Source organism: Sorex araneus, chromosome 6 (genome assembly GCF_027595985.1).
Source record: "Sorex araneus isolate mSorAra2 chromosome 6, mSorAra2.pri, whole genome shotgun sequence".
Lineage (NCBI taxonomy): Eukaryota > Metazoa > Chordata > Mammalia > Eulipotyphla > Soricidae > Sorex > Sorex araneus.
In genome coordinates this window covers 153597162-153624779 of record NC_073307.1, presented here as the reverse complement: position 1 = coordinate 153624779, position 27618 = coordinate 153597162, and the positions used below count along the sequence as shown (strand labels likewise).

At 38.2% G+C, this 27618-nt stretch overlaps 3 protein-coding genes across 3 annotated transcripts; 2 read left to right on the top strand and 1 right to left on the bottom strand.

Annotated features, from left to right (window-relative positions):
- The first annotated feature begins 4296 nt into the window (after positions 1-4296).
- Positions 4297-5235, top strand: LOC101538948 (olfactory receptor 1030-like). The gene has a single exon (XM_004620430.2). It carries the CDS (start codon positions 4297-4299, stop codon positions 5233-5235), a length of 939 nt encoding a protein of 312 aa, XP_004620487.2.
- Positions 5236-19098: 13863 nt separating this feature from the next.
- LOC101548441 (olfactory receptor 5M11) lies at positions 19099-20034 on the top strand. Its single transcript, XM_004620381.2, has one exon. The coding sequence runs from the start codon at positions 19099-19101 to the stop codon at positions 20032-20034; it is 936 nt and encodes a 311-aa protein (XP_004620438.2).
- A 4039-nt stretch (positions 20035-24073) lies between these two features.
- LOC101538682 (olfactory receptor 1030-like) lies at positions 24074-25057 on the bottom strand. The gene has a single exon (XM_004620429.2). The coding sequence runs from the start codon at positions 25055-25057 to the stop codon at positions 24074-24076; it is 984 nt and encodes a 327-aa protein (XP_004620486.2).
- Between the last annotated feature and the right edge of the window lie 2561 nt (positions 25058-27618).

Here is a 27618-nt window from a genome sequence, read left to right as displayed (position 1 = left end):
CCAAAGCTATGGAAGGTTATTTTATTTTTTATTTATTTTTAATTTTTTTGCTTTTTTAATGGGTCACACTTGGCAATGCACAGGGGTTACTCCTGGCGGTGCTCAGGTGACCATAGGGAATGCTGAGAATTGATGAACTTGGATCGGCCATCTGCAAGGCAAATGCCATACCCGCTATGCTATCACTCCAGCCCCTGGAAGGCTATTTTAATATAATAAATGTCCATAATAAATGTTCAAAAACACTATTTGTATTTGTGAAGAATTTTTAAAGTACAACTAAAAATAGTTTATGTATCAAGGAACTGACACACTAAAATACCTCATACCAACGTTAACTTTTTCTATACACATAGTAAGTCAACTTTGAAGAGTATTACAAATGTGAATATTATTGTACGATATTTTTGTTTGTTTGAGAGCCATACTTGGCTGTTCTTAGGGCTTACTCCTGCCACTGTGCTCAGAGATAACCCTTGCAAGTGCTTGAAGGACCATGCTAGGGAATGAGCTGGGCTTGGCTGAGGACAAAGAAAGCAGGTTAACCCCTGTACTCTCTCTCACACACTTCTTGTGCCATTTAATTATAAAATTAAAAGGCAATATTCATGTAGATTGTCATACTGAAATTGTGAACAGACAAAAAGATACTATGTAATATTAAATAAAATACATGTTAATAATGTTGTAGGGATCAAATTATATGCAACGTCTGAAAGAAGCGTTCTAAATTCCTTTTTTTGAGTATCTATCAAAAACGGGATTGGAGCAATAGTACAGCGGTAGGGCGTTTGCCTTGCACATGGCTGACCAGGGTATTATTCCTCTGTTCCTCTTGGAGAGCCCAGCAAGCTACCGAGAGTATCCTGCCCACATGGCAGAGCCTGGCAAGCTGCCAGTGGCGTATTCGATATGCCAAAAACAGTAACAAGCCTCACAATGGAGACGTTATTGGTGCCTGCTAGAGCAAATCAATGAACAAAGGGACGACAGTGCTACAGTGCTATCAAAAAAGGAATCTGTTTTGATTAAAGAACACTAGAGAAATAAGTCTTGAATGAGAAATCTAAGAATGAGAAATCTCATCTAAGACTGAGAAATCATTCAAGCACATGGATTATTCTTATGGAAATTATAAGCCATTTTAGAGGATCATCCAGCAGTGTTGGGGAACCAGGGTCATTCCTGGTAATTCTTGGCCAGATTGTGTGCCTGATGTTCGCCTGTTCTGTTTGTCTCTGAGATGGATATGGTGCTGGTGGGGTCAAGAGGTGATGGAGGCCACTAGGGATATATGTGATGCTGATGTTCAGTGATGAGCTAGGGATGAAACCTGGGGTACATGCAAGACATGCACTCCAGCTCCACATACATAGTTTTATCACGATCACAAAATCCCATAAGTCATCGATTTCTCGAGCGGGCTCAGTAACCTCTCATTTCGTCCTTTCCCTGAGATCTTAGAAGTCTCTCTCGACTCAGCCCTCCCAAAAATGTCGCACTGGGGGCTCTTTCAGGGTCAGGGGAATGAGATCCTGCTTATTACTGGATTTAGCATATAAATACACCATAGGAAGCTTGCAAGGCTGTCCCATGTGGGCAGGAAACTCAGAAGCTTGCCAGTTTCTCCCAGAGGGAGAAGTAGGCTACAAGATATACATAGTTTTATACGTCAAATAAATAGATGAAAGTGCACTAAACAGATAGAAAGAAAATCGTTGAAATTAAGCATCTCAATTTGAGAAGATAATCCACTTTTATCTAAGAAATATTTGTGGCTAAAGAAGAAACAACTAATCCAAGTTCAGCAAAGGTAATTTGACCTTCCTGCTGATTTTACCAACTCCAAATATTTTTGGTTGTACCTCAGAATATTATGTATTACAAATTATAAATCAGAGAGATGATTGTTTTCCCCCATTATCAACAAGTATTAGAAATTCAGAAATAAATTAAAAATAATAAGTCCCACTGCTTTATTCCTCTCATGGGGATTGTTTCCCTGATGCATGTAGGTATCAAAAGAAAATACCTATTCCTCCTTAAATTTGGATTTTGGAGTGATTAAAAATAGTACTTATCATACTATGAATGACTTTATGCTAGAAATAATTGCACCCCAGAGATTTGGTTTTGTTGGTTGATTGTGTTATATACTCTTCAGTTTCTTCCATTCCAAACTGTTGGTGGGTATTCTTCTATTTTCACAGGTAGGAGTAACTGTTGTTAAAATTATTTTGGAACATAGAAGTTAATATTTCAATTGATAGAAAGCAACTTTCAGCTGATATAATAAATAAAGTCTTGATTTAACTTATCCTGTGCCTTTCAGAGCGAACATTCTAGAAATGCTCAATGGAGTGGTATAACGAAAGAGAACTATATCAAATAACTAATCATTCTGTCAATGATTATTGATTGCCTTTAGATATAAAAGCATTGTTCTATATGTCATTGAGGATTAACTACAGAAAAATTTCTTTTCCTCTGCTGCTCAGTCTTTGAAGCTGAGTCTTTAGACTAGACATAGATTTTCACCAAATAATGATAATAGCTTACATGTACGAAATGATTGCATATCAAATAAAAGTTCTTATATTAATAAGCACATCACATGGAATAGATATTAGTAACCAAACTATATAGAAGGAAATTTAAACAGAGAGCAATGATTAATTTGCCAAAGTACAATGACTAGAAATTAGAGGCTAAGATATTTCCAGTCACAAATTTTGCCTAGAATCTCTAAGGAACTGCTATGCTTATTCTATTTGTAGAATAATTAAAATTCTACAAATATAATTTTATTTATATAACTATAAATAAAAAGATTAATCTTTATGATTCCTTTTGAGTTAATTAAAATGGTTCTCTAGAATTAAATGTATAGAATCATGTAATATTTCTTTTTCCCTTCATAGATTATTGTCTACTTGTGGGCTTACAATTATATTAATTATTAAAATTTAGGTAAAATACATTTTTTGAAGAAACTGTCTCTACATTTCTTTCTATACTTCAAACTGTAAACCAATCCCTGCACTTTGCCTCCCCCTCCTCCTGCCCCCCTCGCACACTCACATGTCTTGTTAAAACTAAAGAACTTGGAACAGAAATACTACAGGGGTTCAGATGTTTGCCTTGAATGCAGAACCACATATGGTCTGCTGAACCTCTCAGCCCATAGCAAGGAATAAGTCCCCAGCTCATCTTAGTGTGGCCCAAACCCTCTGTCCACGTTGCCAAATCCAAGGAACAGCTTTCTGCACCTTTTTAGTGGCTGGGTATGGTGACACACATCTCTGTGTTAGGTCCTCTTAGAAGGATGAATGTCAGGAACACAAAATCCTAGTTGTCCTCACAGTTACCCTTTCTTTGCAAATGGTAAATGGTAAATGGTCTCCTTCATCAAACCTTGATCAAAACCCACAAGGTATTGCCATACTAAGCTTAGTAGTTCCTCTACAGAAACACTAATAAAGTACTTAGTGATCTGGAATGATCCTTGCTTTTACTATTTCTCCACAATAAAATGTCTGTTAAAATACTAATTCAGCACCAAAGAACTATCCACCCATTATACCAGTTACTAGATTCTCAAAAAGTAAAAAATGTGAAAATTGCAAGATGATCATGCTTCCTTTGACTTAGGTGACTTAGATTTATTAGCTCACTCAGGAAGTTGCAAGTCCTCAGTGCAGAATTGGATAATGCAATTGTCAAAAATGCTAGAGTAGTGCATTCATGTGTTCACAAACTGAGAGAAGAGTCGGGGAAGGATTTGATAAAGGGGAAGGGATCTGGGGAAACTGGAAGAAGAGATTGGAATATGCTGTGATGGAGGGAGAAATGAACTTTGGTGATGGGTGTAGTGTGGTCACACATATATTTTATTTTGTTATTTTTATTTTTTTATTTTAAAGCGATATGAAATTGTACTCCTAAAACATATTAGTCTTACAAACCAACATATCAACAATAAAAATGAAAATAAAATATAAATGAACAAATATGGTAAAGACTAGCAGAAAATACAAAGGCTTCAAGAAGGAGATAACATGCCAATAAATACTTATAAATATGGCATGTTTTAGTATGAGGACCCCTATTTTAATTTAGATATTAAAACCATCAAGCATATGCTTCTATGCTGTTTCCTATGTTACATGTATTTACCAGTTTGGCTGATCAAGTATCAAGTTATATGACGTAGGTAATGGATAAATGACAGAAGTATGTCTCTCCCTCCCTCTCTCTTTTTAACGCTAGACTTCATTTTCAAGGCCAGTAAATACCATGTTAAAGCACAACTACTCAGTCGTGACCGAGTTCATTCTCCTAGGACTGACTGACCGAGCAGACTTGCAACCTATCCTTTTTGTGATCTTCCTCATCGTCTACCTTATCACCATAGTCGGCAACGTGAGTTTGATTTTCCTAATCCGAACTGACTCCAAGCTTCATACTCCAATGTACTTCTTCCTCAGTCACCTCTCCTTTATAGATCTCTGCTATACGACCAACGTCACTCCCCAGATGCTGGTCCATTTCTTATCCAAGAGGAAAACCATTTCCTTCACTGGTTGCTTTATACAATTCCATCTTTTCATCTCCCTGGTGATCACAGAATATTATATGCTCACGGTGATGGCTTATGACCGCTACGTGGCTATCTGCAAACCTTTGTTATATAGTAGCAAAATGTCCAGATGTGTTTGCCTCTCTTTGGTTGCTGCTCCTTATATTCATGGCTTCCTTAATGGTTTGGCGCAGACAATTCTCATGCTTCATCTGACCTTCTGCGGACCCAATGAAGTCAACCACTTTTATTGCGCTGACCCACCTCTCCTTGTCCTGGCCTGCTCAGATACTTATGTCAAAGAAACTGCCATGTTTGTGGCGGCTGGGTCCAACCTCACCTGCTCTCTCACCATAATCCTCATCTCCTACGTTTTTATTTTTGCAGCTATTTTGCGTATCCGCTCTACTGAGGGGAGGCTCAAAGCCTTCTCCACCTGTGGCTCCCATCTGACAGCTGTCACCATCTTTTATGTGACACTGTTTTGTATGTATCTGAGGCCCCCTTCTGAGGCATCTGTAGAGCAGGGAAAAATTGTGGCTGTATTTTACATTTTTTTGAGTCCTATGCTAAACCCTTTGATCTATAGCTTGAGGAACAAAGATGTTAAGATGGCAATAAAAAAGGTTATCCAAAAGAAATTCTCTGCTAAATAAAGCAGGTATTGTCGTCATAGGCATGCAATATAGCATTGTTATCTAGATAATTAACAAGAAATTGAAATAAGCAAGTTATTTTCTATCATGGATAAATCTTGGCTTTCATAATTTGCCTATGGGACTTGAAAGAGTCAGGTGAAATTTAGTTTCATTGTGCTATCACAGTTAATAAAATTAAAAAGATCTTGATGGAGTTTTTTCTAAAAAGAGAGATATTGTTATTGTTCTATACAATCAATAAAAAGCAAACTTTCTCTCTGTAGAACTTATTGTTATAAAACTATAAAACATAATTACCAGTGACAGTATGGCAATCACAAATCACTTGATTTTTACAGTACTTAATAACTTACAGACAATTTTTATATACTTGTGTCCATTAAAGCTGAGTTTTTAAAACTATTTTTTATACAAATTATTTTACAATTAAAATCTTTGGAAATCCTTAACATGAAAGTACCAACTTTAATTTATCAGGATTTCCTTTCCTCTTTCTTTTTAACTGCTGTGTAAATACTCCAATCATAAAACTGACTTTGAGATTCTGCTTGCTATTTAAAAAACGTTTATATTTTATAAAGTAGTTCACAATATTTGGTTACATGTAATATTTGAACACCAACCCCACCACCATTATACCTTCCCACCACCATATTTTGGATGTTTTCATTCTGAACCCTGCACCAAAGCAAAACTGAAATAATTTAATTTGTATTGTTTGTTATGAAAAACCTCTGAAAATGCTACAAAAAAGTTTCCTTAGAGGAAAGAGTGTGAAGATTGTTGTACTTCACCCAGGGGCTATTAAGCCCTTTTATAAGAGATCACTAACACGTTACTAAAGGTTGAGCCTTGTGTGCATGTGTGTGTGTTTTGTATGTGTATCTGTAAAAAAATATTTCCCTCTAAGATTGGTTGCTTCCTACTTTAAATCCCATCGTATGTGGTGCGGTACTTTTGGAGAATGGGTGGTGTGAGGTATGCGTTGTCTCACGAATGCAGTTGCATCTTCTAGGGATAGTTCATTAGCAGGAGAGGTTCGGTCCAAGTGTGTGGAGAGAGGCCGTGAGCAGGGTGGCAGTTGAGTTCTAGAGGTTTTAGGCTGCCGGGGCTGGGTTCCTTGGGATGGGGAGGGGTCTCATTCACCCCCTTCCGGGGGGCCCAAAATGAGACAGCCTGGTGCAGGTTATGGTGGCATGGTTATGGCGGGTGTCATGTTATGCTCCCTGATGGTAGACAAGGACATGCGACTCTGGATGGTAGAGATGTACAATATTGATATTGTAGAAAATATCAATAGCCACTTCATATTTTATGATGAACTATGACCAATGGTAATCCAAAATTAGAAAATAGGACCATGTCTGGAAACATAATTAATTACATGCTAACGCTTTCTTTCAGATATTTCAGATATTCTAAAATTCTGCCTAATCTTCTCATCACCCCATTTCAAATTGTGTCCATTAAAGCTGAGTTTTTAAAACTTTTTTTTATACAAATTATTTTACAATTAAAATCTTTGGACATTCTTAACACAAAAGTACCAACTTTAATTACCTCCATCAAATTTAATATTTTATGGATGATTATGTATGCACAGAATTTTTTGCACAAGTAATTTTACAGAATTACTTGATTTAAAACTTTATAGAGGACCAGAAAGATGCTACAGCAAGTGGGTTGCTTTCATTGCACACAGTGACCAGGGATTGATCCCCAACCCCACACCTGGTCCCCTGAGCCCTACTAGGAGTGATTCAGGAGTACAGAACCAGGAATAAGCCCTTACCAGAGTCAAGTGTAGTCCCCAAACTAAGCAAACAAATTCTTCTCCAGATTTTATAGAAATAAAAACATATTCTTAAATACATTTTATGTTCAATAAACAAAGTTAGGTTTTCTTATGCTGTTTCATGAAGCTTCAATTTCCACTGATATATCCTTAATTAATATATAAATGTCTCATTGTAGTTACCTTTTGGATTACTGGTAGACAAATATAATTTTCTAGTTCCTGATAATATAAAAATTCATCCACAAAGTGCTTCAAGAATTATGAATGCAGGTAAGTTCACCATCTACTCTTTTAAAAATTTTTCTCATATTGCTTTATTTTTTGTTTGTTTATTTTTAATTGAATCACCTTGAGATATATAGTTCCAAAGGTTTAATGATCGAGCTTTAGTCATATAATGTTCCATCACCCACCCTTCTATCAGTGTACATTTCCCATCACCAATGTCCTCAGTTTCCCTCCAGTCACCCTTCACTCCAGCCTACCTCTATATCCTTTTTGGCATTATAGTTTGCAATAGAGATACTGTGAGTTTATCATATTTGGAGATTTACCAATTCTCAACACACAGTTCTTATCTGGAGTGATCATTTCCAACTATCATTGTTCACAATCTACTCTTGTGTATACACCTTGAGAAGCAATTTCTGTATCCTACAATATCGCCATCTTTAAATTTTATAGAGGCAAAATGCTTAACAAATGACACTTCTCTCAATAATGTGTGAAGGTTTCTTTTACATTTTTGTCAATTCACAATTCGATTAAACACATTTTCCAATCTGATGAGTGAAAAACAGATTTTCATTCCTGTTGAAGTTTTTAGATCATCATAGGAGTGAAATAAGATATTGTGAAGTATATTAATGTTAAATATTTCAATTTTGCTAAGTTTTATGTCCATAACTATGTTTACATTTCATGTGGGTTATTTTCTATTTCAGATGTTTGAAATAGCTCTTTATGTTGCACTGCCTTAATCTCTTAATGTCATATTTAATTTATGTATTTTCAACTTATCTATAGAATCATTTTAACACAGTTCAAATTTATTGGTATTTTAAAAATTGGGTTTGTAAGTCCTGTCTAATTATGATTTCCTGTTATTGGGGCATTTTAAAATTTTTCTTATTTTTTCCCAGCCATATCAGGTGATGCTTGGGGATTTCTCCTGGTTCTGCACTCATGAAAGTCCTGAAAGTGCTTGGACCATATGGAATGCTGGGATTGAATCTGGGTCTGCCAAGTGTAAGGCAACCTGTTTACTGTTGCTCTGGCCCTTATTTTTATCCTTTTTTTTTTATTGAATCACCATGTGGAAAGTGACAAAGCTTTCAGGCTTAAGTCTCAGTTACACAATGCTCGAACACCCATCCCTTCACCAGTGCACATATTCCACCATCAAGAACGACAGTAAACCTCCCCCCACCCCCCTCTCCAGCCCCCCACCCCACCTGTGTAGCTGATAAATTTCACTTTACTTTCTCTTTACTTTGATTACATTCAAACAAAAAACTCACTATTATTGTTTGAAGTTTCCCCCCCAAGAGTTGGATCTGCTGGAAAGGAAGCATTTGATAATTTGATAATTTGTTTTCCATTGCTGAGAATGAAAAGATATGAGGTCGTGTGGCCACAATAGCGGCTTTGAGGTTTTGGATTTCTGTATTTTAGTATTTTAGTAACAAAGTCCAGAGGAATTTCTGCCAGAAGTCGCATCATTGCTAGCTCATATCTCTCTGCTACTTTATATTCCACATATGCGTGTGATCATTCTATGTCTGTCTCTTTCTTTCTGATTTATTTCACTCAACATGACACTTTCCATGTTGATCCACTTATATGCAAATTTCATGACTTAATGTTTCCTGACAGCTTCATAGTATTCCATTGCGTAGATGTACCAAAGTTTCTTTAACCAGTCATCTGTTTTTGGGCACTCCATTTTTTTTCCAGATTGTGGCTATTGTAAACAGTGCTGCAATGAACATAGACATGCAAATGTCATTGCTACTATACCTTTTTGCCTCTCCGGGATATATTCCCAGGAGTGGTATTGCTGGGTCAAATGGGAGCTCAATTTCTAATTTTTTGAGAATCGTCCATTTTGTTTTCCAAAAGGACTGAACAATTCGGCATTCCACCAGCAGTGAAGAAGAGTCCCTTTCTCCCCACATCTTGGTTTCTCTTCATATCGTATAAATCTTTCGCCTTCCATCCTTGTTTTAAAGTTTTGCTTTTGCACATGTAAGTCTGTGGTTTCCTCTGGTATCAAAAGTGTTACCAAACAATACAATTATATTTTCTGTGAAAAATTTCCACTTTTGATGAAAACAATTTTCATTTGGAGGGAGTTTGGGGCACACCTGGATTTGCTCAGGGCTTAATCTTGACTGTTCTCAAGAATTCCTGACGGTGCTTGAGGGGCCATAAGTGGTTCTGGGGATTGAACAGGAGTTGGCTGTGTGCAAATCAAATACCTAACACTTTGTATTACTTATTGACACCTAATTTTCTTTGTTTAATGCTCTTTACATTTAAAATTAAATGCTTAATGCTACACAATATACTTATAAATAAGTATTTTTTAAATCATGAACAACCTTGTGTCTCACTGTGATTCAATTAAAATATTAAATAAGTTGTGCTGTTTCTGGATTTTCTATTTTGGAGTCAGTTTGTTAATTCCTTATAAGATTAGCTTTATCATCCTTATATGTATTCTTGAAACATTAGTGTGTTTTCTTAAAGAATCTCTGACATGAATCCATTAAAATACATAAAATCCTTGTACCCTCTCTGGAGTTCATGGTCGTTTTTTTCTTGGAAAATAATGGAAACAATGCTGGGCCAACTTCATTGGTCCAATGGTGGTGGCTATGATAATGAGAAAGGAGGGAACAGACTTCCTTATAAATATATTGAGTCATGTATCTGCCCCATTATTTCAGTAATGTCTCTCATGTGGTAGTACACTTTCTTGATGGTTGAGCCTATTTTGCAAGAATCTATTTTACAGGATCATCAGTCCTGTGTGCCTGGATTACATCCTTTTGCTTCTTGCGTAAACTACCGCACTGCCCAGCTCTCAGACTACTGTGTCTTGATGTTTCATCGAACACCACAGGGAATGAGTAATGCGAGCATGGTGTCATGTTATTTTCCTCTCTAGTTGCTACAGGTGGTACAGTCCCTCATAGAGAACTTGCACACGTCTGCTGGACTCATCCTACTGTGTATCTGTGATGGTTCCTTCTGATATATACAAACGATAGTAGTACAGAGTGTAGAAAGGAATGGTCTACCTGTATCACAAACTGTAATGTCTAAAATGAAAGAGAGAAAGAGAAAGGGATAGGAAAGAGAGGTGCCTGCCATAGAGCATGCTGAAGTGGGGGATGGCTTGAAGGGGTGGGAGGGAAACTGGGGACACTGGTGATGGGAAATGACACAGGTGGAGGGATGGGTGTTGGAACATTGTATGACTGAAATGCAATCATAAACAACTTTGGAATGCTCTATCTCACAGTGATTTAATAAAAAATAATCTTCAAATATACCTCATGGAGACTTTTGTAGATTTTGTTGGCTATAAGTGATAACATAGTTATTTTTAAATGATTTCTAAAGTAAAAGTAATTTTTAGATAATCAGTCATTAGGCTTTGTATGATTCCTGCTTTATAATAAGTATTAGTTTCTATGAGAAGAAAAAGGCACACTAAGATATGAAGATGGAGCAAACAGGATTTATTCAATCAATGTAGTTGATTTTTTTGAACATTCGTTATCCCTACAAATGTTTGTCTTATATTAAAAAAACAATTTGAATTTGTCTATGTAAATTTGAAGTTTTTTTCTTTACTTCTGATTTTTATTAAAAGCCACCATTATTTAAAAAGTTCTTCATTACACAGTTGTTTTAAGCATTTAGTGTCCATCACTACCTGTGTGACCTCCCCTCTCCCCCAATATCACCAGTTTCCCTCCCAGTACCAACCTGTCCCCTTTGGCACATAACAAATTTACTTTATATTACTTATTTCAACAAAACTTTTAGAACTTGCCAATAAAATGATCAGAAAATAAACCAATAAGGTCCAATTAGTTATTACTATATGATTTTGACCTATGTGAATAAGAAAATTAAAACCATTTTAAACAATATTAAATAGTGCCTATTATCATTTACATATATACATTTCAAATCTGGAATCTAAAGTATATTACATTACATTTTATTTTATACTTGGATCTTGTTATGGTAATAGTCATGTCTCACCTGTTATTAAGAATAAAATCCCTTCTGTTTGTTTTTTGAGCCACACCCAGTGATATACAGGATTTAATTCTAGTTCTGCACTCAAGGATCACTCCTGGCAGATTCAAGGGACCCATGGGCTGAGTGAGAGTACAGCGGGATGGGCATTTGTCTTGCATGTGGACACCCTGGGTTTGATCCCCACATCCCATAGGGTTCCCAAGCACCGCCATTAGTGATTTCAGAGTGTAGAGCCAGGACTAACATATTAGCATCACTGGGTGTGGCCCTCAAAAGCCAAAAAAATAAATAAAGTACAAAGTGTACTTTTTTAAAACATTGAGTCTGTGGCACCATATTATTTTAAGTAATGGAATAGTATTATGGAATTTTTTGTTTGTGTGTGGTGGGGTGCCATAACTTATATGCTAAGGGCTTACTCTTGGCTTTCTGCTAAAGGATCACTCCTGAAGGGACTTGGGAAACCATTTGCATTGCCCGAAATCCAATCTGAGTTGGCAGTGTGCAAGGTGAGTGCTGTAATCCCAGTTTCCTCTATAATCCCTAAAGGATTTTTTTTTTCTTTTCTGGTCACTGGTATGCAGTGATATCCTATTGTCATTTTGATTTCCATTTCCTTGATAACAGGAGACAATGAACACTTTAAAAATATGTCTAGTGGCCATTTGTGGAATATAAAGTAACGGAATGGGAGACTAACACCCAAGTATAGTAGAGATAAGTACCAGGAGGATTACTCCAGGACATAGAAGCCGGCCTCACATGCTGGGGGAAAAGTCAGGTCAGATAGAGAAGGGACCACCAAGTAAAGGGTGCTAGGGGGACCTGCTTGGGATGGAGATGCATGCTGAAAGTAGACTATAGACCGAACATGATGGCCACTTAACATGATGGCCACTTAATACCTCTATTGCAAACCACAATACCCAAAAGGAGAGAGAGAGAGCAAAAGGGAATGCCATGCCACAGAGGCAGGTGGGGTTGGGGGAATGAGGTGGGGGTGGTGGGAGAGATGCTGGGACCACCAGTGGTGGAAATGGGCACTGGTGGAGGGATGGGTACTTGATCATTGTATGACTGAAAGGCAAGCACAAAAGTTTGTAAGTCTGTAACTGTACCTCATTGTGATCCGCTAATTAAAAAAAAATATGTGGCCATATTATGTCTTCTTTGGGGAAGTGTTTGTCATTTTCTCTCTCCAGTGTTTGATAATTTATTTTCATTGTCATTGAGGTTTGTGGTTCATTTTTTATTATTTTGGAGGGGCTTTTTGTGCCACAGGTGGCGATTACTCCTGGCTCTATACTCAGGAACTACTCCTTGCAATGCTTGGGGAACCATATAGGATGGCGGCAATTGAATCCAGGTTAGCTTCATGTAAGGCAAAAGAATACCCTACACGCTGTACTATTTCTCCAGCCCTGAACTTTGTGGTTTAGACATCTTAGATATTAGTCCTTTATCTGATCTATGGTGTGCAAGTCTTTCCTTGAATTCAGTAGGGTGTTTTATAATTTTAGTTTGAGTGTTCTATTTTTTGACATGTAAGAAGTTCGATGAAACCCCCTTTGCTTGTTTTTGTTTTTTGTTGTCTTTGTCAAATTCAATTTCTGAATCAGAAATTGAAGATATTTTTGAATTTTTTACCCTGCTAAGTACTGTACATGATTTTTTAAAGGCTTTTTATGGATTCTCGTCTAATAATTGTCCATATGTCTGAAGGTTTATCTCTGGGTTCTTAATTCTATTTCATTGATTGATCTGAGAATCTGTCTTCAGTCCAGTGCTACACTGTAGTGTTTACTACAGTTTTGTGGCATAATTTAAAAACCAGGAATACTTCCACCTTTTGTCTCCAAGTGGCTTTGGTTATTCATGGAGTTTTTCTCATGCTATACAAATTCTATACAAATTTTAGTACTGTTTGATAACAGAGTTTTAGAGAGAATAGAGAGGTTTGTAAGATAGAATTCAGGAAGATCAAACTCAATGCTATGGAGACAGAGAATCTATCTTTTGAAATTTCTGTTTGAGTTTACCTTAGTGTGAGGAACCACCTGAATACAAAAAGAAAAAGAAAGGATTTACTATAGAGAAGCTAAAGCTAATTAAAAAAGTAGTGAGAGCATATATTGGAAGACTGTGCAGGGGTTTAAGTGCATGTCCTGATTTGATCCCTGTACCACATAATGCCTCATTTCTGGGGCACCTTAAGGCCCCAAGCACTCAAGGATGTGACATGGGGACCTCTTTATCATTGCCAGTGTGACCCAGGTAATCCTGGGCATCCCAGAACCCAAGAATCATTGCATTCTTGGTTCCTCACAACGGATCACTAATTTATTTGGCTTATAACTACAGGTAGTGGCTTCTGATACTGTGAGCACTATCTGAGAGTCTCTAAATTAAAAAAGGTAAAGTAAGGAGACTACAACTTTAACCTCTGACACTGCCTGAGTGCCTGAGTACCTCCAGATTGGCCCCTGGTGACTTCTGGTCCTTGGGTCCAAGCATCACTGGATTGTCAAATCCTAGCCTTAAACCATCTAACTTAGCTGGCGGAATACTGCTGGGGTGGGGCTCCTGCGCCTTTGTAGCATTGTTTGGGAACAACTCCCCAAAATAAAAGAGATGGAAGAACACACTGGAGTCACAAGCTGAGGTCATTAGTATCTACACTTAGATTTGTAATCTCCTTATGTGAAGTCAGCCTGGCAATCCTCTGAAACTTACTCTTCTTACCACTATTTACTTCTGATCTGCTACCTACTGCTATGACACTGGGAGAATTAGTCTGCCATGTACCTCAGCCTGTTTCATGAAGTTCAGGATGAATTCATACCACACAAGATGACGCTCAGCAATTATTCAAATTACCTCTGTGAAAGTTCCCACACATACAAATTACTCATGAAAGTGACAGCAGTCCTCTCAGTGTAATGTCTCTGCATATGAGTGACCATAACCAAGACTTGGACATTCAACAGAGAGGACACTGATGAGGCATTTGCATCTGGAGAGTCAATACAGTCTTTCAAAGCATCACCATCAATTTCAAGGTGAAATCTCCTGGTCTACCTTCTACAGTACTCTTCAGGAAAAAAGTAAATTTTGAATGACTAACACAGATGATTAGTTTTCTTACCACAGATGGTTCTAATTAAACCCGAGAGGATGATTCCTGATGGAAGACTCATCACCACTACTCTTAAATTCTTCTGAGATTTGCTTTACATTTTATCTCTACCTCTTTCATCTTGGTATAATAATGTCTTCATTTTATACCTGAGAGAGGACCCAGAAGTTCCTTAAACACAACTCGGTAAAATAGGTATATTTTGGAATTGGAAGTAAGTCTGCAATTTTTACTTGAGTTTTTGTTAAGAGAAAATTGTATTAAAAGTCTCACTATGAGGCTAGAGGATTTTATGAAAACTGTTACTTAAAATAGGGCTTCTGTGACCTTGAAAATCAGTGAGGCTCATGAATATTGAATTTCAGCTTTGAAAAAGGACATAACCCTCACCTAGTGGCTGTGGGCAATAAAGAGCTGTGGACAGTGATAAAACATCAACTTCATTTCTTGCAGCACCAATTACCAACTTGTTTCTTGCAGGATGTTTGCCTGTATCTGTAAGTGGATGCATTATTTTATACTAAAACAATTCATTTACAATTTTATAGCTGGGGTAGTTAAGCTTCCCCATGACTAGCCAGAGACTTGTCATGGTTATGGAATTCCTATCTGAAAGAGTCTACACCAGAATCACTGATCGGAATTAAGGCCATGAAATGCTGATGTGCTGAACAGTAAAGGACTGAATCCTTAGATAACTTGCATGTTATGGCAGTCTCTGAGTAATTCTATTTGTAGAATTTTAAAACCTTCCCAGCCCAGCAGGTAGGATGTTTGCCTTGCATGCAGCTGACCAGGATTCGATTCCTCCGTCCCTCTCAAAGAGCCCAGCAAGCTACCGAGAGTATCCCACCCGCACAGCAGAGCCTGGCAGGGTACCCATGGCGTATTCGATATGCAAAAAACAGTAACAACAAGTCTCACAATGGAGATGTTACTGGTGCCTGCTCGAGCAAATCAGTGAGCAACGGGATGACAGTGATACAGTGATAAAACCTTTCAGTTGACTTATAATCAGTCAAGTACTTCTAGAGAATGAGTTGGCAACAGAAATGAACATAGTTTGAAACCCATCAAGATTCTATTTGCTTGATGGAATACTCTGAACATTGGGAAAAACTGAGTGGCTGAAAGAGGGGATCCCTCCTGTTCCTTTGACCTGGAGTTCTTCTAGTGACAGAGTGGACATTGAGGTGTATCTATGTCACTCAGCATGTTGACATTTATACATGACATTCTCCTAGCACCTGAGATTCACCTGCCGGTTGGAACTCATTTGGACCCTTTTTTATCCCTTACTTTCACAAGAAGATATTATATTCTTTCTTATCTTTTTGGCTTGGGATCCCATACCCAGTGGTGGCCAGGCCTTATTTCTGGCTCATGCTCAGGGATCATTCCTAGCAGGGCTTTGCGGACCATATGGAGTGCGGGGGATCAAACCTGGGTTGACCACCGGCAAGGCAAACACTTTACCTGCTGTACTATTGCTCTAGCCTCCAGAAAGTATTTATTTTTTGCCTCTAAGCACCTTATTCAATAGGGACAGACATTGAGTGATTGTACTTATTTGTGGGATACCAATGATGGTTGAAACAAGAACCGGGAGAACTGGCCCATGGCTGGAAGCTTGCTCCAAGTGGTGGATGGGGGATGGCAACTAGGATATGAGAGCTGGAAATGAGCACTGTTGGAAGCAGGCAGAAGGATAAATATGATAATCTTTCGGTACCTGTATTGCAAACCATAATGCCTAAAGGAAAGAAAGAGAAAGAAAGAGCAAGAGAGAGAGAGACAGAGACAGAGAGAAGAGACAGAGGGAGAGAGAGAAGAGACAGAGAGAGAGAAAGAGAGAGAGAGAAGAAAAGTGCCTACAATAAAGACAGGCTGTGAGGGTGGGGGAGAGTGAAACAGGGGACATTAGTGGTGGGAAATGTACACTGATGACAGAACAGATGTTGGAATGTTGTATGACTAAAACTCAATCATGAACAATTTTGTAACTGTGTGTATCTCATGGTGATTCAGTAAAAAAGCAAAATGCTTAAAAATACATAAATAAAAGTAAAAGGATTGTGGATAATTAAAAAAATTAGCACCTTAGTAAGAATTTCCATTATGTTTTCTTTTTATTTACTAAAATGCATCAAAATTATTATTCCAGGCAAAAGGAAGAGGGGACGATGAACAGATAAAGATAACCCCATCCATTTTCTTTATGGTAAATGGAAAATACATTTGAAAAATTATTTACATTTTTCATTATCTTTAGCTAGTACCGGATGCAGCTTTTTACAGTGTTGAATACCAAAGGGATATCAGCTTCAGCGTCAGTTTTCTCCCTGGCATTTACACATTTTAAGTGAATGAGGCAGTGAGTATTTATTCAAGAGTGTAAGACAATTTGAGAGTTGGTTCTTTCGGGCCAAAAAAGATAGTATGAGGTTAAGGCACATGCCTTCCTTGTATCTGGTTCAATTCCTGGCACTACACAGTCTGTTGGGGGCAGGCAGGTGCTGCCCTGGCACAACAGTTACTGGTGCCCACTCAAGCAAATCATGAGCAATGGGGATGATAGTGATACAGTGATACAGTATTTTCTAGGGAATGGATACCAAGAGGGAAAAAATTCAAAGGTTTTGTTTTTTTATGACATCTTCAGTTACTGACAAAAATATACAATATGTAACCATTCAATACACAATGGTATACTTGTTTATGGATATCTTAACTTGATATACTTAAAAGTGAGGTCAAATATGATCACCATGATGAGGAAATACAGTGGCCCAAAGTGCAATTATTCTAAGTTATCAATGAGTATTATTAGTGCACTTAGTAAAAGTTTCTTACAAATTATTTTCCAGGTAAATTAAATTATGGTGCAAAAGCGCTGTGCTGGGCTGGAGCAATAGTACAGCGGTAGGGTTCCTGCTTTGCATGCAGTGGAATCAGATTCAATTCCTGGCATCACATATGTCTTCTGGAGCCCTCCAGGGGTGTTCCTTGAGTTCAGAGTCAGAAGTAAGGACTGGGTTAAGAAAGGGGAAAATTATGCATCCTGAAGAATGCAAGAGGTGATTCAGTCTTAAGACATAAAAAGAGAAAAATTCATAAAGTGTAATACCATAAGAGATCAAAGTTCAGGAGCCAGAGAGATAAAGGAGCATGCAGGACACTTGACTTGCACACTGCCGACCCAACGTGGATTCCCCAGTATCTCTACGAACCCCTGAGGCCCACCAGGAGTGATCCCAAGCACAGAGCGAGGAGTAAGCCCCGAACATAGCCAGGTGTGGCTCAATGGTTAGATACTCACTGTGTAAAGCATTTTCCCTTCCCTCTGGCTACACCAACATATTGTGTCATTACTGTCACCATACTCAAAGTACTTAATGAATTTATTGGATCTCAGTTATCTACTTCTTTGTTCCATGTTTCTGGCTAATACTTTACGTTTTTGAAGTAAGAATAGTTGTTAAGTAGGCATCTTTCAACAACCCCATTAGAATTTTCTGGAGTACATCTTTTACGAATTTGTTTGATTAAAAAGTGGTTGCTTTATCCACTTTAGATCTAAATTCACTTAGTTTTGAAATTATATACATTATGAAAAGTATTGTCTTGCCCTTTTGTGGTGAGAAAGTTACAGATAAAAGGCATTAGAAATGGTAAAAAATCCCAATTACTTATTCTGAAGTGCTCATATTGTATTCAGTACACAAATGAATAATTTGCTATTTATATTTCTTATAATATGTTCAGTATATAAATTATTCATTTACATAATGGAGAGCCTGGCAAGCTACTGAGAGTATCGAGTTCACGCGACAGAGCCTGGGAGGCTACCCGTGCATATTGGATATGGCAAAAACAGTAACAATAAGTCTCTCAATGAGAGACGTTATTGGTGCCCGCTAGAAAAAATCGATGAGCAATGGGATGACAGTGACATAATGAATAATTAAAGTATCAAAATATTTGAATTAAAAACTTGTATATTAAAAGCTTGCAAAATATTCAATATATAAACATATGTTTAAGTCAAAACATGGTAATGAATTAGATTTTTGTCTGCTTCTGAGCAACTACTAAAAGACAATGAATAGATTATGGTGTATATATACTGGAATATGTATAGATATAGAGAGTGTATGTGAAGCACTGCCACAGAGAATTAATTCAATTTCTATACACTAAGAGATCTTGAAGTTGCAGTTCTCAATATGAATATATGTATACTCTAGCACTGTCATCCCTTTGTTCATCGATTTGCTTGAAAGGGGACCAGTGACATCTTCATTGTGAGGCTTGTTACTATATTTGGCATATCGAATATGCCACAGGTAGCTTGCCAGGCTCTGCCATGCCAGCTGAATACATACACCATATATACTGCATAAATGTAGATAATGAGTATGAATTTTGTCATCAATATGTTTTCATACAATTATTATTGTAAACACAGGTTATATGATTAAAACTCTGTAGAAATGCAAATATAATAAAAGATTATCATATATATTGTTATAGTAGTATATGTTTTGCATGACAAAAGATAATTTAAAGAATAATAATACAATGACTTGTCAACTCATGATTGCTTCCTTTCTGTGTTTCAAGTGCAGGCCCAGAGTTTGAGAAAATGACCATCACGAATCACAGCACAGTGACAGAATTCATTCTCCTGGGCCTCACAGACCGCCGGGAGCTGCAGCCTCTGCTCTTCGTGCTGTTCCTGGCTGTTTACCTCGTCACCCTCATAGGCAACCTGGGCATGATCGTGCTCATCAGACTGGACTCTCGCCTCCACACCCCCATGTACTTCTTCCTCACGAATTTAGCCTTCGTGGACGCCTGCTACACCACCAATGCCACCCCCCAGATGCTGGTTAACTTCTTATCAGAGAGGAAGACCATCACCTTTTCCGGATGCTTTATACAGTGTTATATTTTCATCGCGCTGCTTCTCACGGAGTTTTACATGCTGGCGGCCATGGCCTATGACCGCTATGTCGCCATCTGCAACCCTCTTCGCTACAGTGTCAAAATGTCCAGGGGCGTCTGCATCTGCTTGGCCACCTTGCCTTTTGTCTATGGCTTCTCCGACGGGCTGTTCCAGGCCATCCTGACTTTCCGGTTGGACTTCTGCAGGTCCAATGTCATCAACCACTTCTACTGTGCTGACCCACCTCTCATCAAGCTCTCCTGCTCTGACACTTATCTCAAAGAACACGCCATGCTCGTCTCAGCAGGCTGCAACCTCTCTGGCTCCCTCACCATCATCCTGGTGTCCTATGCTTTCATTATTGCGGCCATCCTCAGGATCAAGTCCGCAGAAGGACGACGCAAGGCATTCTCCACCTGTGGCTCTCACATGATAGCCGTCACCCTCTTCTATGGGACGCTCTTCTGCATGTATGTAAGGCCACCCACAGATAAGACTGTGGAGGAATCCAAAATAATAGCTGTCTTCTACACCTTTGTAAGCCCAGTACTTAATCCACTGATCTATAGTCTGCGGAACAAAGATGTGAAGCAAGCTTTGAAGCATGTCCTCAGACAGAAGGTGGTCACTTAGCAACGCTTTCAATTTCTGTCTCCACACATCTGGCTCAAAAGCCATGGATACTTTTGTTTGTTTGTTTGTAATTTGATATTCTCTATGAGTAAATCTCAAGTAGCACTGTCACAAAGTCGTCCCATTGGTCATCGATTTGCTCAAGCGGGCACCAGTAACATCTCCATTGTGAAACTTGCTGTTGCTGTTTTTGGCATATCAAATACGCCACAGGTAGCTTGCCAGGCTCTGCTGTGCGGGTGGGACAATCTCAGTAGCTTGCCGGGCTCTCCAAGAGAGACAGAGGAATCGAACCCGGGTTGGTCGCATGCAAGGCAAACGCCCTACCTTCTCTGCTATCACTCCAGTCCAAATCTCAAGTACTTCTGCTAAAAAGGCCATGCTCTTCTATTTCCTTGTGATCTTAGGAGTATGGGAGAAGTGGCTTAGAGTACTAAATAATCATTCTATTTGCGGATTTGTGAGAGCTAACTCAGTGTATGAGTTTTTGGGCTCTACCCATCTATGTTCCCTCTGGCCCGTGGGTTTGGATACATGAAAATCAGTTCTAAAAAAGCATGAGTGTTACAAATTTTCTTGGGCTAATATTATGCTCTTTTTTATGTTAAATAAAAATTTAAGAATCATCTGAATATTGATTTCTTTCTTGTGTATGTGTGAAATTTCTCCACAGGATTGCCTTTACAAAAAATTAATTTTTATATACTTCGTCATTCAGCATCATTGTATCACTGTCATCTCGTTGCCCATTGATTTGCTTGAGCGGGCACCAGTAACATCTCCATTGTGAGACTTTTTGTTACTGTTTGTTACACATCCAATATGCCACGGGTAGCTTGCCAGGCTCTGCCGTGTGGGTGAGATACTCTCGGTAGCTTGCAGGGCTCTCAAAGAGGGGCGGAAGAATCGAACCCAGGTTAGCAATGTGCAAGGCAAATGCCCTACCTGCTACGCTATCGCTCCAGCCCATCATTCAGCGTGTTATATTTTAATTTTTCCAGTGATTTTTAGTTTTATTCATTGAAAATTTAAAAGAGGAGGTTTAATGACCACATAGTTAGAATTTAAAATTTCCGTTAGTATTGCCACTGTTACTATCATCCCGTTGCTCATCGATTTGCTCGAGCGGGTACCAGTAACGTCTCCATTGTGAGATTTGTTGTTACTGGTTTTCGACATATCGAATACACCATGGGTAGCTTGCCAGCCTCTGCCGTGTGGGCTAGATACTCTCAGTAGCTTGCCGGGCTCTCTGAGAGGGGCGGAGGAATCAACCCTGGGTTGGCTGCATGCAAGGCAAATGCCCTACCGCTGTGGTATCACTCATTAGTATCATACTTTTGAAATTTAATCTAGAACTCAAATCTTATGACATTAATTTTGAAAAAACCTAGCTGCTTTACCATACAATTAGGTTAAATAATAATTTTCATTGAACATTTGAAATTTTGCCATAACAGAAATAATGTTACACACTTATGAAATAATCACAATAAAGTCACTTTACACTTATGTTATCCTATATAGCTAATTTTATTTTGTTGAACTGTTTCCCCCCTCCTTATTTATTGATTTACCATGAGGTACAGTAATAGAGCTTTCACGTTTGAGTTTCAATCATCCAATCATCAAACACCCACCCCTTCACCAGTGCACATTTTTGACCACCAAAATCTCCACTATCCCGCACCCCCCCTCCATTTCACACCTCCCCCTGCCTGTGTGGCAGACAATTTGCACAATTGCACAACTCTTTTTCTCTACTTTGGTTACCTTCGATATTTTGAGCCCAGCCCAGCAACCACTCATACTGCCTAAAAGGCAATGCTAGACAATGTGTTTTCTATTGCTTATTATGGATACAGTGTAATGTCGGATGACTGCGAGAGAGGCCGCATGCTCTAGGAATTCTAAAATTTTAATCATTAGGCTCTGAAGCTATTGCTGCAGCAAGTTGCTCAGGTCTGAGATTTGTTTGTGTGTCTCTGGATCACGGCCGTGTGGGAGCTTAAGTAGACGGTGGTTGCATGTGGGCTTCATCCCAGAGTCCCATGTGGGCAGGGGGAAGGAGAATGGCCAACTCCTCCCCTGTCCGTGAGGCCTGGCCTTTGAAGCCACCACCACCTGTACTTGGAGATTTTTGCTGAGTTCTAGGAGATGGCGGCCGCCGGGATTGCAAGAGGGCAAGAGGAGGGACGGCACCTGGCCCCATCTGGAGTGGCCCAGAGAAAATGGCCCATTGCAAAGTTCAGAGCCATCTCTGCAGCAAGTTGCTTGGGTCCGAGATTCATTTATCTGTCTCTTGTTGAGCTATTTTTTTTTCTTGTTTCTTTTTCCTTGTTGCACTACAGATGAAAACATCTATCAGGCATTCTCTTAGAGCTTTCAGGGATAAGAGACCACACTCATATCTACAGGTAAATACTATGCATTGATTAGCTTTCCAGAAATCATTTGCCTTGTTGCAAATGCATACTTGGTGGGAGACCTCTGCTGAAGTTCTCCCTGGCACGACCACTAGAGGGCGCTGGGTCTGTAGGGAGTACTCTGGCTCCTGACTTCTCTGGAAACCCAGATATTAAGGGAACTTGATATTTCTAAGGACAACATATATCGATCAGCCTTAATTTGCAGGTGACCGATGGCCTGAGACATGAGAAACAGACATCTCTGGGTGTCAGGAATACTTCAAACTGGTCTCTGCCTTAGAGCATCAAGGACAATGCTCCAGCAGCTTCTTAGTCAGAGCAATACCCTGCCTCCCTTCACTACCTGCTCCCTAGTGAAATTAGGCATTCTCCATCAGCCTCTATTTAGTATTTTCGTTTCCTAGTAAACATTGTCATATGATCATCATTCCGTGACCCACATGGATAGTATCTCCCAGCTTACCTATCCCATGCATATCTTTGAACCACCAGCCCTAGATCTCATGATAATCTCCATGTTTCCTGTTGGTACAGCTACAGACCTCTACTATTTTACACAAACTTTCAGCCCTATCAACCACTTATGACTCTGCATTTGCAAAATAAATTTATTTATGTTAAGCATAAGAGATATAATAGATTATTTATTTTTGTGTCCTTAAAAAATTTTAAAACTTGTTTTATTATTATAAAGAACTGACACACTAAAATATGTTCTCTAGATATTATTTAATTATGTATTAAATAAGCAACTTCAATGAATATGAAGCAATCATAAGTATTCTTAAATTATTGATTACATGTAGAATAGCAACAAACTTTAGTAGTCAACTAAGCATCTGTTGTTAGTATTATTAGCAGATAGTCAATAAATGGAAAGTTAATAGGCCAAATTACATATCAACGTTGTCAATAGCGTGTAGAGACAAAATGATACAAAACTCTTCAGTAAGAAATTGAACTTGTAAATCAGAAGTAGGAATTTATAAGCAAAGTAACATGTTCTGATTTGATGAAACTGAACAAATCATGGAGTTCTAAAACAGTAAAATATTCAAAATTCTTTGTTAAAGCATAATATAAAACACATGAACAGGCATTAAGATAAGTACATCTAAACATGTAGAGAGGAAATGAAACCCCTCTAAATCAGATTTTTTGGTTCTTTGTTTTACTTTTTTAATATGAACATTAAATTTTATCTAAAGAAAATTAGACAATATAATCATATAAAAATAAAGGATCTTATTTCTCAAAAATGTGCTGTAAAGCATTTCACTTTGCAGATAAGTACTTCAGTGACACTCCATGTTGATGACTTGGCTCTGAAATGAATAACTTATCTGATGGCAAATCAAGGGATGGCACCTATTTGTTCAAAAACTGTTCTCTTCCACTGCCCCTTCAGAAGTACAAGGAGCTTGCTTCTCTTGGTGAGTTTCCTAGAAATCATTATTTCTAAACAACCGCTCCCTTCATATTGCCATTAAACTCCTATTGATGGCAGTAATTAATGAATCAACATTCACGATTGCTCATTGAAAGAATGTACACCGGCAAAAGCCACTAGCAAAGTCTTAAATTATTTTGGAGACATAATTTTGAAATTTTCATTTAAAGATTGTTGTAACAGAACCTTTCTCCTTTGTACTAAATTTTCTCAGAAATACTTGTCTTAAGGCTTGTTTCACATCCTTGTTCCTCAAGCTATAGATAAAGGGATTCAGGAAGGGACTCACAAAAATACAGAATACAGATATGATTTTCCCTTGCTCAACTGACTTCTCATTGGCGGGCCTCAGATACATGCAAAAGAGGGACCCATAGAACATGGTGACAGCGGTCAGGTGGGAGCCACAGGTGGAGAAGGCTTTCCGTTGCCCTTCAGTGGATCGGATCTTCATGATGGCAATAAAAATAAAGACATAAGAGATGAGGATGATGAGCAGGGAACCAGTGAGGTTAATCCCTGCAGACACAAAGAGGGCAGTTTGCTTTATGTAAGTGTCAGAACAGGTGAGCATTAGGAGGGGTGGGTCAGCACAATAGAAATGGTTGATGGTGTTGGGGCCACAAAAGGACAAGCGAGAGGTCAGGATCACCTGCATCGTACCCACCATAGAGCCCCAGATATAGGGGAATGTGACCAGGCAGATGCAAAGGGGCTTGGACATTCTGCTGGTGTAATGCAGGGGATTGCAGATTGCCATGTACCTGTCATAGGCCATGGCGCCCAGCATGTAATACTCAGTAAGGAGCAGAGTCACAAAAACGAAACACTGGGTCAGGCACCCGATGTAGGAAATGGTTTTCTTCTCAGACAAGAAGTTGATAAGCATCTGGGGAGAGATATTTGTGGAATAAAAAATATCCACGCATGCTAAATGAGTGAGGAAGAAGTACATGGGAGTTTGCAGCCGAGGTGTAAATCTGATTAAGAATATCATCCCAAAGTTCCCTGTCAGGGTGATGAGGTAAATCATGAGAAATATCACAAAAAGAAGAGGCTGCAGTTCTGGTCGGCTGGTGAGTCCCAGGAGAATAAACTCGGTTGCCTCTGTGCCATTGTGCTGGGGAATTGGTTTCGTCTTCATATTCTCTAGTACGAAAAGAATAATTGGTCTTGTAAAAAAGAGAAACAAATTATATGCAAGTCATGAGTCAGCGGTTTTCACAACCATTAAAGAAATGGATTTTATAAAGAGAGGCATTTATATATTTATCAGTTATTCAAGTTGCTGCTGTGACAATAGAATTGAAAAAGGGAGTTTTGAAGTCCCTCTGGTATACTCGCTTATTGCTTTGAATGCCCACTGTGATTCAGCTATCACAGTTAGAACTTGAGTTAACGCATCTGTATCGGTAGTTAGGTTATGGAATATAATGATCATAAGGAATTCATACAATGTGAATGATACAACCTGATTTAATGTAAATATTAATAAGGAAATGTGAGAATGGTGATTTTGTCCTATGATTGTATCATAATAACAATGGCTAACCTTCAATACTTGAAAAAGAATGTAGTTCAAGAGTATATTATGAACACACATAAAAAAGGGAGAAAAAATGTTGCAATCAATAATATCAACATTCTATTATGTATTCCATGTAGTCTGGAGTTTAAATCTGAAATACTCATAGTCCCAGCTGTGGAAATGGATTTGATTTCTATTTTAAGTGATAAGCTAAAGTAAGAACAGGGAAAGTTATGCTTAACACTTTCACTGAAGTATCAGAGTGTTAAAAACATCAAAGAAATATATCTAAAAACTTTTCAGTCATGCATGATATGGTCTTATCCAAAACACCATGAACATCTGTCATGTGGATATATTCTAAATTGTTTAGAGACCTTTTTCTTCATTTATACTTCATTTATATTTCATGATGAAATTGAGTGATTAGTGAGAGAAATCAGGGTGTTCCAAGGGAAGACAATAAGCAAATTCATGATGTATTACAGATTGTATGAAATTATTGAAAACAGTTTTTGTTGTGCATAGGAATAAGATTGATGTACACTACAGGTGGGAGAAACAAAACTTTCAGGCCCTATAGGAAGACCCATGTTTGTGAAAACACTGGAGTGCTTTAGTTGAAAGGTCAGTAAAGTCCCATCAATTTTGAGCAATGACATAAGCAGAGTCAAGTGTTTTCACTTTCAACAAAATGGTATTCCATCATTAACCTTCTTATTGCACATATCAATTCATATAAAATTTCACCAACATATATGGAATGTGTTCTATATTTTCATTTGTAAAAACATTAAATGCCATATATATTTCAAGTGAAATAAGTGTCATGAATGCAGATAAAATTCTTAACGTGTGTAATTATTTTCTGTGATGAGAAATATTAAGGCATATCTGATTGGTAAATTTTCATTAACAGTGGTATCCACTACTGTCACTAAGTGGTAAATTCTGTTACCTGACTTATTATTTTATAATTAGATGTTTGATACTTAATTCAAGCCCTCAACTTTAAAATCCAATAAGTTCTATCTCTATCTCTATCTCCTCTTATCCTCCTCCTCATCTTTCTCTTCCTCCTCTTCCTTGTTCTATTTGTTTTTTCAACTTTTTGAATTCCTCATTCTCCTCTTTCTCCTTGTCCTCCTCATCCCTCTGTCCCTCCTTCTCCTTCTCTTTCTTCTATTCCTTCTCCTCATTCTCTTCCTCTTCTTCTCTTCTTCCTCTTCCTATTTTTTATTACTTTTCTTCTTCTTCTTCTTCTTCTTCTTCTTCTTCTTCTTCTTCTTCTTCTTCTTCTTCTTTTCTTCTGCTTCTCTTCTCTTCTTCTCTTCTTTTCTCCTCCTCCTCCGCCTCCTCCTCCTCCTCCTCCTCCTCCTCCTCCTCCTTCTTCTTCTTCTTCTTCTTCTTCTTCTTCTTCTTCTTCTTCTTCTTCTTCTTCTTCTTCTTCTTCTTCTTCTTCTTCTTCTTCTTCTTCTTCTTCTTCTTCTTCTTCTTCTTCTTCTTTCTTCCTCCTCCTCCTCCTTCTTCCCCTCCTTCTCCTTCTCCTTCTTTTTCTTCTACTCCTTCTTCTTTTCCTTCACCTTCTTCTTTTTCTTCTCCTTTTCCCTCTACTCTTACTCCTCTTTTTTCCTTCCATCTCCTCCTCCTTCTCCTACTTCCTCCTGTCTTCATATTTGCCTATCCCTCTCCATTTTCAGAAATCAGTCTGAACATATTAGAGAAAACTCACTATCATCACTTATTTCACATATATCTGATTTTGAAGGCTATGAAAAGTTCTTTTAAATGAGGAATTAAAGATATTTATACTTATAATTTTTAAGTGAACCTTATAAATATTGGCCCAAATCTCTCTCTTTTTATTTTTTGCTTTTTGGGTTTACACCTGGCAATTCACAGTGGTTATTCCTGGTTCTGCATGCAAGAATTACTCCTGGAGGTGTTTGGGTGACCATACAGGATGCTGGAAATGGAACCCGGGTCAGTTACCTGCAAGGCAAACGCCCTACCTACTGTGCTATCACTCTGGCCCCAACCCAAATCACCTTAATCTTGTTTTACTAAGTCTATGAAATCTTTGAAAGCATTAATGCATTGCAGTATATTATCTCTGCCAATTTCTAACGCTGTAGGCTTTGAGAAGAAAAGCATGTTAAAAAGAAAATTATATGTAT